Source organism: Eublepharis macularius, chromosome 8 (assembly GCF_028583425.1).
Source record: "Eublepharis macularius isolate TG4126 chromosome 8, MPM_Emac_v1.0, whole genome shotgun sequence".
Lineage (NCBI taxonomy): Eukaryota > Metazoa > Chordata > Lepidosauria > Squamata > Eublepharidae > Eublepharis > Eublepharis macularius.
In genome coordinates this window covers 40,097,569-40,108,108 of record NC_072797.1, presented here as the reverse complement: position 1 = coordinate 40,108,108, position 10,540 = coordinate 40,097,569, and the positions used below count along the sequence as shown (strand labels likewise).

General features: G+C 45.4%; 1 protein-coding gene across 1 annotated transcript; it reads right to left on the bottom strand.

Annotated features, from left to right (window-relative positions):
- Positions 1-527: 527 nt before the first annotated feature.
- OTP (orthopedia homeobox) lies at positions 528-9,840 on the bottom strand. Its single transcript, XM_054987512.1, has 3 exons — positions 9,804-9,840; positions 8,771-9,180; positions 528-1,058 (listed from the first exon to the last, which is right to left on the bottom strand). The coding sequence occupies exons 1-3, from the start codon at positions 9,838-9,840 to the stop codon at positions 528-530; spliced, it is 978 nt and encodes a 325-aa protein (XP_054843487.1).
- Between the last annotated feature and the right edge of the window lie 700 nt (positions 9,841-10,540).

Here is a 10,540-nt window from a genome sequence, read left to right as displayed (position 1 = left end):
CTCGGGTCTTTTATTGTGTATACATATAGATATAGATTTCTCTTTCTATATACGCGGTGGGTTCTTGAGGCGCTTTCTTTAAAAAATAGAAAAGCCCGATAGACGGGCTGGACCATCATGGTGTAGGTTTTGGCAGAGTGGGACGGAAGGAGAAATTAGGGCGAGGTCCCAGTGAGTCCTTTTTTGACAGTTAGGTATTTCTGAAATCTTCGTCAAGACGCGCGTTGTGTCTCCGTCCTCGGAGCCCAACAAGCTTGGGATGCGCCTGCGACGTGGCGGTGTGTCTGCGCCCGCTTTCTCTGCCCACAAATCAGTCCACCGATTTCAGATCCTGAGTCGACTCCCTGGTCAGTGTCTGTTGATGTTTTGTTGTTGTTGTTGTTGTTGTTCCCTCCTCTTTTAAAGAGACAAAATGGCGGGCACAGTGTGATCCGCGCGAGCGGGGGGAGGGGGGCATGGCTGAGGTGAAGAAAAGGGCGGGAAAGCGGGAGGCGCGGCCGGGGCAGGCGGGCGTGAGGGAGGTGCCATTAGGTGAAGCTCATGGAGACTGTGTGCTCTAGCGCCTTTCGGCGGAGGGAGGCGATGCTGGTTCCCCGCCACACGTCGCTGCTGTCCGGGGAGCTGCAGAGTTGCGGCGAGCCCGTCACGTTGCTGGGGCCGGGCAGAGAGGCTGGCACCATGCCGGGGAAGGCGGGCTGGTAGAGGTGCGACTGCAGGCCGGCGCCATTGGAGCCCGCCAGACTGTTGGATAAGCCCATGGAGTTGGGCGGAGGCCCCGCGGCCAGGCTGCACTGCGACAGCGACTGCGCCATGGCCTGCTGCCTGCCTAGCGCCGGGGGCAAGGGCAGCTGCGACACCCCCGGCATGGCGGCCGCGGCCCAGCGCGTGTCGTTGGCGTGGAAAGAGCACAGGCTGTCGCCCATGGCGGCGGCCGCAGCCGCGGCGGCGGAAGGGAACTGGGGCAGGCCCGGCGTGGGCAGTAGCGTGCCGGGAGCGCGGAACACATTGGTGGTCTTCTTGCGCTTCTTCCACTTGGCCCGCCGGTTCTGGAACCAGACCTGCCCGAAGGCGGGAACAGAAGCGGGGACGGGAGAGAAAGAAAAGAAAGGCGGGTTAGTGCTGAGGGCGGCCAAGAATGAAGGGACGTGGCTCTTCCCCCGCCCGCCACCGGCCCACCTCTCCGGGGAAGCCACAAGGGCAGAGGTGGCGGTGCTGGGAGGAAATGGCGGAGGGGAGGATTAGATAAGTAGTAGTCATCCCTCTCAGAATTTGACAAGCGCCTTCCAATCTTTGAAGGCTTTGGGGGCCTTGCTGCGCTCACCCTCCTCGCAAAACCTAAAAATTGGAGCATCGTTTTTATTCGTGAATAAGGGACATTTGTGTTCTGTGAAGGAGGGATGGCTACAAGGGAGCCTGATTCGATTGGGATCTTGGGATAAGAAAGAAGAAGCTTATTTTTTAAAAAGAGACATCTGCCAGTCCGGGGCCTGGATGAGCTGACAAATAACACAAATGCTCTGGCCCACATTATATCATTATGTTTACATCACAAATAATTGGCAGAAAATGTAACTTGATTCATTATTAGTATGGATTTAATTTTATAACCTGTTATTGTTAATTTTAATGTTATACATTTGTTGATCTGTTGTAATTTTACTTTTTTGTTTATTATTAACAAAAAAGGTGCCCAGTGAGCCCCTGCGTCCTAATAAGGTTTCTGATTTTCTGCTAAACGGTACATAAATACAAAAAGATAAAGCTAAAACACTAGAGTTTGTAACTGATACCCTGATGCATAAACTAGCTGTGTAAAAGAATTTTGGCTTTAATCAATGTGCAACACTGAAACATGCTTATTCAGCAATAAATCCCAGTTTCTTAATGCTTTTGTATTCAAGTTTACACTAAGCCAGTGAGTTCAATGGAATTTGCTTTCTGGTCTTACTATATAGCATGACTTTTTATAATATCCTATCTTAAACACTTCATTCGATGGGAGTTTCACAATGTTTAGAATAGGGTGTCATTGCGCTTAACCTCCAATACACAACTGATTTATTTCTTGAAACCAGTGTTAGAACATTAATTTTTATTTACATTTTTCCTATCCTATTACTTTCATTTCTGCTAGGATTTCATTGATAACTGCATCCACAAACCAATTCAATGTGATATTTTGCATTTTAGCCAATTTTAACTCCCAAGAGTTTAGGTTAAACTGGTTTATCTGTGATTGTGAGTAAGCTGTTTGCTGGCCACTTGAAATCATAGGCTGGGAAAGGTTTAATGATCAGCTGATAGCATATCATGGGCAAATAATACAAGCAGGGTAGATGCAAAGATGTATTAGACTATGCCTGTAATATATATAAAATGTTTATTTATATGGTATAAAAGTGATGCTGGTGCTAAGCATGATAATGTACTAGAGTGATTTGTATAGTTTATCTAGTATAGTATTCTATGTATATTAGTTTCAGGTGATCAATGATATATAAATTCAAATAGAGATCATTACTTCAACTCTTCCTCATTGTAGTGACTTTTCTATATTATATATAAAATACTAGAACATTCCTGATATTACATACATGAATATTATACACACACACAACAGTTTATGTATAAATTATACCTGCAAGTAATTGCACCAGATCTGAATTCTTCACATCAAAAGATTCCTTGGAAAGTACATGTTAGGTTTACTGTCCATGGAATGGGTCCTACATCCAGTTGGGAACCATACCTGCAGTCCCTGTCACTGGATGCATACATTCATCTAGGGGGTTCTGTGCACACAACACTATTGCGCACTTGTATCCCAATCCACCAAGAAAATCTGCGCACAGAAGTATGGATTATGTTACTATGATACACAAAAAGTGAAGACATGTTACAGATAAGTGTATGGTAAATGTGAATCTGGTGAAGGGACTGATGTTTATAAATAGGGTTTATAAAGATGGGGTTTTCTGTCTTTTTGAAGATTGCAAGTAGAATTATTACAATAAGAAACGAATTAGAAATTATGTGAAGAAATTGCCCATATGCCTACAATGAAAATGCATGGAAACAGTGGACGTGTGCATCTGCAGCTGTTTCACCTAGAAATGATGCCTCCTTCGGATCCTGGGGCTGGTGTGGAAAGTTGGGAATCTCTGCAGTATCTGCTTGATGGTTTCAGAATGGTAGCAGTGTTAATCTGTTACAGCAAACCCCCCAAAAGTATTGTGACAGTTTAGAGAGTAACAGATTTATTGTGGCATAAGCTTTCCTGGACTAAAGCCCACTTCAGACACATGAAGTATATCTCCAGAATATACTTTGTGCATCTGATGAAGTGGGCTCTATTGGCCCAAAGCTTATACTGCAATAAATATATTGTCTTTAAGATGCCACAAGCCTCCCTTTGCTTTTGCACATTAGTTATTTCCATGTCTCGGTTTATATTAGGCTCCAAGAATGTCTTCAGTCAGCAGCACAGTATTCATTTGACTAGCTTAGGATCCCACTTCTTGTAGCTTGGGTGAAAGGAGTCATTTTCCAGCACTGGAAATGGAAGAAGCTCCAAACTTATGCAAGGTGCCAGTAGTTAAAAATTCCCTTGCCCCAATTTAACTGTAATAGAATTAGAATAACTGTAAAAAATGGAGTTTATTAATCCACCCCCCCCAATTATTTTTTTCCTTTAAATGAAGTTGGGGTTCTACAAGTGCATCATGAGAGAGATGTAATTTTAAAAACTTGTATTAAATCATTGCCTTAAGTATTCTGCTATTTGCAGTCATCACAGAACATTTTGTTTTAGATTTTCATTTTGATGCATTAGTTAATCAACCGAGGTTTCATCAGCTTCATCTCTTCATGAACTCATCTATCTGAGAGCTGCTTTTCATTTTCCACTGAGCCATTAAATTCAAACTTTTTTTTATAAACCACACTACAGAAATTAAGCAAATAGGACTTGGCCTGATATAAATATAAACCAGGCCAATTCTAAACTTGTTTACCCAGAAATAAGCCCCCTACTTAATTCAATGATACGTACTCCCAAGTAAGTATATATGAGATGGGAAGATTAGGCTAAAAACAGTCTTATTTAGAAGTAAACTCCATCAAACTCATAGGTGGTTTATTTACCAGTAAACATGCTTAGGGTCCCCTGGTATAATTAAAGCGAAACAAACAAAATGACTATTAGATTGGGCGGGCTTTCCTTCCTTGCTAGTTGATTCAGCTGTTTATACAAATTACTGCAGGTAGAAGTGCAGCTTTAAAAGAAATATAAGTATTACAGATTTTTAACTGATTTGGCTTCTCTTAATTTCTGTGCAGGAAGCCTCTTAAACTCTGTGGCTTTTCCCCTTTCTTTCCGTTCCCAGGTTACATCCGCCCGGCTCTTTATTGTCTTCTCCCAGCCTCTATCTTTCCCCGCCTCTATCTTTCCCCATTGTCTCAGCCTGCTCTGGGCTTCCGCCAGTTTCCGCGCTGTAACCTTCAAGTTGCCTTAAGTGCAGGAACTTTTACAATGGTTTGAATGATCTATTCCCATAAGGAGTCACATCGGGGGCATTGCCTCTGTTGAAAAATTCTTTGTACATTATTCAGTTAGAGCACCTTATGAGATGGGATTCCACAACTCCGAATCGTTTTTTTCCCACCATTAACACCCATCTGGGCCTTAATAGAACACCCAAACGCTTGTGCTGGCTTTGTGAGCAGTAAAATGGCCAGGATGGAAGTGCTGGAAGTGATTCGAGATGGAGTGGTGGTAAGAGCCGTAGGCTGCCGCTCTCCCACCATTGGGATTGGGGAGCCTGCCTCGCTTTGAGGGTTTAATCCCCAGTGTACAATTCAAAGGCAAACCTGACAGTGCTTTGAATAGTTCCTACATAGCACCCCATATTATTATAGTCCTTTCTCGTTAGACAGGAAACCTTGCTTGGCCATTAGCAGAAAGAACAGCTGTTAAGAACCTAAATGTTATACGAATAATAATCCAAAGAGGGGGTGGGGGGAGAGAAGGAGAGAGAATCGTGTTCAATTATGTTTTAGGGTTAATAGTTAAATGGTGGCCACAAAATCTTTTAATGTGTCATGGTTTACTGGAGTTATAAAAGAATCTCCATCAGGTCTTCAGTGCCTCACTTCCGAGCCACTGCGCATATGCTTTGGAAAATGTGAACGTATCCAGTTGGAAACTGGTGCATGACAGATTAAAAGGGAGAAGAAAGCTGAGGGAGGCTTGGAGAAGGCGCTCATGACAAGCCGGCGCTGGAAATATATGAACCCGCAGGCATTTGGGCAACTTCGAAATTCAGCCACTCTTCCTCTTCCCCCTCCCACCGCTTCCACCTCACGCTATATTATTAATACAACACTGAGGGTCTAATGGAGTTTGCAATTTCAAACTCCACTTTCATGATTCCTGCTGTTACAGTAATATAGACATACTGTAAATGTATTTGGAAATATATAGTCCGTTTAATTCCCCAGCTATAAATGGGGGAGAGAATATTACTCCCCCCCCCCCAGCTTTATGAAGATCTCATCGGAATCCAGCAGATGATTAATGCGAAGATTCGGTAGGAAATCTGGGGAGCTGCATTAAAGCTCAGATCTCAGGTTCATTTCGATCAGCCAGCCGTGAACTCTAGGCCGAATTCATTACGCTTTAATAGTTGCTGGGAGAGGAAGAAAATGCAATTTCTCATTCCATTAGAAAACTAGAAAATACTCTTCAGCTTGGCCCCTATTAAGATGTGGCAGGTGACACGGGCAGCGCGGGGGACACGGTCAATGGAATCCCAGCACATTATTTTTAGGTTGGTATAAAATATTGAAAGGCAAGCCTGGCTGTGCAGAAGTTATTTCACTGATTTGCTTTTTATGTAAATAAAATATTGAAAGTTAATTAATCAGCGCGAGAGACTAATGATTATGCTTATTATATTGCATTGGATCGCTGTCATTTGCATGATTCTCGCATTGCTGCTTAATAAGCCATTCTAGGTTATAAATAATTCTGAAATTGGTTTCTAATAATGGCATGCTATAAAAAGAATGGTTTTATTACACCCGGTCTGAAGGGGGGAGAGCAGCGCGGTAACTTAGTAGTAGAATAGGGCTGGTTGACAAGCAGGAGTGGCTTTTTAAAAATGTACAGAGTAGGAAAGTAGAGAAGAGATAATTTATTCTTGCATATTATGGACACATAATAGTACGTACCGGGCTGCGCCAAAGGCGAACCGTCCCGGATCAATGTGGAGCCCCCTGCCCACCGCGAAGATTGTGTAAACCAGACCATAAACCCATCCATTACTCTTTTCATTTCCATTTGGTCAAGTAGCAAGAATACAATGAACTGGGAAGTAAATACATTTCCCATAATTTATTTTTTGCACAAGCTTACACAGTGTTAATCATTCTGAAGTGTTAATTAAGAAGGTTATGTTGATTTGATTACTTTTTAAACTGCAGAACATTATTGTAAAGAATATTTAAATTGCCACTCGATTAAACAGTTTCTATTCAGCTGCCTGAAGCTATTAGCAGGGTGTAGGATTATGCTGAGGTCATTAAGATACTTTCCCCAGATCTCAAGTGTATTTAACTTGGAGGTAAATTCTACTGGTGTCAACGGAACTTATATCTAGAGTAAGGTTTGAAATCAGTGGGGTTTAATTCCACGTAAACACGGGTAGCGTTCAGGCTTGGAAGTGTCCTCATGTAGCGATTCAGCGCACACTTACCTGGAAGGAAAGGTGCATAGTCAAGATCACTTAAATGAATTAAGTATACCTACCACATTTTAATAACGATTTTGTAATCGTGGTCGGGATTGGTTGGAAAGATGTTAAGGAATACCTATTCAGGCACTGGTGAATGCATATTCTGTTCTCCCTTAGTGATTGTGAATCAGAGGTGGTAACTAATTAATCCACAATAAAATAGCATGAAACTCTATATTGTGCTGTGACACAACTGGGCTGAAATTCTTATTCACTTCTTTGAATTTACACCCTGGGGTGAGCAGGGAAAGAATAACTCTTCCCATTCTTCCTTATACTTTTTGCGTCATTTCACCACATTCCTCATGTTGAAATAGTAATCATCAACCTTTAAGGAAACCCAACGACGTTTAACAAGTCTCATTTTCCTTCTTCAAGTCAGTTGTCCAATTATATTTTATTTGGAAGCATAATTTCTATTTTAAACTATTTAAGATTTTCCCCGGGCCCAGTAAAATTGCATTACCTATTTAAACAAATATCTCTGCCTACTGTAGCAGAGAACCGACAACGGGAAATTTTCCATTTATAAAATGTAGCTTTCGGTTTTGAATTTCCATGTTATAATTTTAAATTGGTTTGGACCCGGATCCAAACCAATTTAAAACATTTTTAAACATTTTTTTCCAGGGAATAACACTATTAAGGTAATACCGTTAATCATAATGGATAATTTTAAGTAATTTTATATGATGAAGAGAACCCTCAAAAATCAGCAAAAAACTTCTCCATGTTTAACAGTGGCTAATGTTAAAAATTCCTCTGCCTTGCGTTGTCCAGTTCCTGGCTAAATCAATCAGAGGAATTCAAGTCAGATATAAGACTTATGTACCCTGATCCTCAAATTTAATTGGAAGTAAATCTTACAAATGTTCTGGTAACGTACCTCCAAGTTAGCGTGTTTATAGTATTAAACGATTGCACATATTGTAAAAATAATTTAGATTTAAAATGCAGAGGCGTCCATGAACATTTGGTCCCGGTTTACATTTTTAAAATAGTTGCAATGAATTCTACTTAGCCGCGGCATAATCCAAAAGGAAACAGTCGAAGAACAGAAAGCTTCAGGACTAAGGACAGCGCACAGGGATTGAAACCTATTCGAGTTAGGCGGCGTGCGAACGAGGAACTTTAAGAAAACAAGCACACGAAATTTGCTCACTTAAGGATCAGGATAAATGTGTACAGAAATTAAATATTACCCGCTAAAAACGGAGAAAAACCCTCATATGTTTTTCTCCGTTTTTAGCCGCTGTACTATCATTTTCTAAAACGTGTATAACATTTCGGAAGGACTCTGTTTTCTAAAAGTAAAAGTTAACTTAGAAGTTTTAGTCCAGTATCGGTCGAGTGTTTCTATAATTACGGTTTTCCTAAACGCCTGACTTGGATGAATGTGCTGGTGAAATCAAGTCAGGAACTTGAAACTGGAGCGCCAGTGCCGGTGTGTTGCCTTAGCCAACGATCTCCTGGCTTTGTAATGTTCATTGGACCGATAGTAGCTAAATTCCCAGGCTGCTTTTTTTAAAAAATCTTTTTCCAAAGCTGCCCATTCATGTTTTGGGGAAGATGGTATCTTCCTTCTGTTTTTTCAAAATAGAATAGCTTCACCACTTAGCTCCGAAACTATTCGTTCTTAATTATGCCTTTCTACTCAGCTGCAGCATCCCCACACGACTCTCTCTATGCCAAAAAGGGCAACTTTGGGAGCAAGAGCCCAAACCCATGGCGCCATCGGTGAGGCTTATTGGCCGGCCTTTCCTCCCTGCCTGCTCTGAGCAAGTCAGCGCGCCTGAGGACTCGGGCAGCGGCCGCCCTCCGAGAGCAAGCGCTCCCTGGCCAGGGGCTCTCCAGCGCTTCGGTGCTGGGGGGTGGGGGCGCCGGCCGGGGGCAGCTGCGCCTGGGGCAGGGGCGGAGGCGGGGCGGGCGGGGCCCTCCGTCCGTCCGTCCGTCTCTCTGTCTGTCTTTCTTCCTACCTGGACGCGGGACTCGGTGAGGCCGATGCGCAGGGCCAGCTCCTCGCGCATGAAGATGTCCGGGTAGTGGGTCTTGGCGAAGCTCCGCTCGAGCTCGTTGAGCTGGGCCGGCGTGAAGCGCGTCCGGTGGCGCTTCTGCTTCTGCTGGCCCTGCTGCTGGCCGGCCTGGCTGGGGTTCTGCCCTCCCGGCTGCCCTTGCTGCTTGTCCGGGTCTTTGGTGCTGACGGCCAGCGAGCTGGGCGTGGAGCCCACCGTGGTGATGTCCTCGCCGGGCAGCAGCGTGGCCCCTTCCACCGAGTCCGAGTTGGGAGCCAGGTCGCCCGGGTGGCCTCCCGGCTCGGAGCCTCCGACGCCCAAGCGACACTTCACCGCCTCCCGGTGGCCCAGCAGCTCGGCGGCGTCTTTCATCCCTGCGGAGGCAAAGCAGCGGCCCGGCGCGCTTCAGAGAGGCGGCTACCCGCGAGGGCGCCCGGAGCTCCGAGCGGCTCCGAGCCGGCCGGCAGCCAGCGCACCGCCCCACTCGCCCAGCAACCCGAGGGAGAGAGCCGGCCTGGCCCGGCCTGGCCCGGCCCGGCCCCAGCCCCAGCCCCAGCCCCAGCCCCAGCCCCAGCCCCAGCCCACCCTCGGCCCGACACATCCACTCGCCCCAACGCAGCCCTGCCCAAAGGCGCTCTGCGCACTGCCCGGGCGCCTTTCCCAGAAAAGGGAGAAAGTCAAAATCAGGGAAGAGAAGGGACGGCAGGAAGGCGAGGGCGCGAAACTCGAAACGAAACGGCCCCAAACTCGCTTTCGCATCTACATCTGCCGTTGTTGTTGTTGGGCTTTTTTTTTAAAGAGAGGATGTTAAATCAAATTAAACTTTAATACAGTACAATTACTTTTAAAGAAATTAGCCCATTTAGGTCGCATTAAGGTAAAATCAGGCGCAAATTGTCAATTTCCTGCCCTTGGCTTCTTCCTTTGCCACAGATGGTGCTGGGGTGAGAGAGAGGGAGACAGAGAGGGGGGAAAGAGGCTTTGGGGGGCAACTCACCGAGCCGGGCGTCCAGGAGGTCGGCGTGAGATAGCATCGCGCACCGCTCCAGGGCGAAAGCCGTTCCCCCCCAAATTTTAGCGGTTGTTTTCTCCCCCCTCAAAAAAAAAGTTATTTAAAATAGATCTAGCTCTCGCAAGCTTATAGATATAATATATATAGATCGCCTAAATGAAAGAAAATTCGGTGTGTGGTTAAAAAGGGGGTCTCTTGCATTATAATGTCCTTTAGAGAGACGGGGAGGTGCTTAACACTTCAATGAACCCGTGAGCAGCTCAGCGAAGGGACCAATCAGGAGGGCAGCCTGCAAATGTCAGCACCCAAAGAGTCCCCGCTCCACCCGCCCGCAGCCTCAGCACCGCCAGCCGCCGCCGCCGCAGCCCAGCGCCGGGCTGGGCTGGGCTTTTAAAGCCCCTTTTACAATTCGGTTCCCCCCGAGCTGATTGATTGCATTAGAGACAACCTTCCTTCCCCCCTCCCTCCTCCCCTCCCCCTCCTCCTTTTTTTAACAAAAGTGACCTCCTGATCAAATTAGTTGAAAATGACTGTCAAAGCCAAGCCAATAAAAAGGGGAATATTGGTAGAAAGTGAATGGTCGGAACATTACGTGTGAAGGGTCTCTCCCCCCAGCCGCACACTTCCTTCTGAACACACTTTTAATGCTCTTGTGGTGGTGGCTTTTGCCACTGAGGTGGGGAAGGGAGAGTCAGGTTTTATGGGGAGGGGGTGTCTCTGCA

Coding starts and splice junctions, on each gene's coding strand:
- OTP (XM_054987512.1), bottom strand. CDS start 9,840: ATGCTATCTCACGCCGACCTCCTGGACGCCCGGCTCG. Junction 9,181..9,803: donor CCTCCTGGACGCCCGGCTCG/GTGAGTTGCCCC, acceptor TTGCCTCCGCAG/GGATGAAAGACGCCGCCGAG. Junction 1,059..8,770: donor TCACCGAGTCCCGCGTCCAG/GTAGGAAGAAAG, acceptor GCCTTCGGGCAG/GTCTGGTTCCAGAACCGGCG.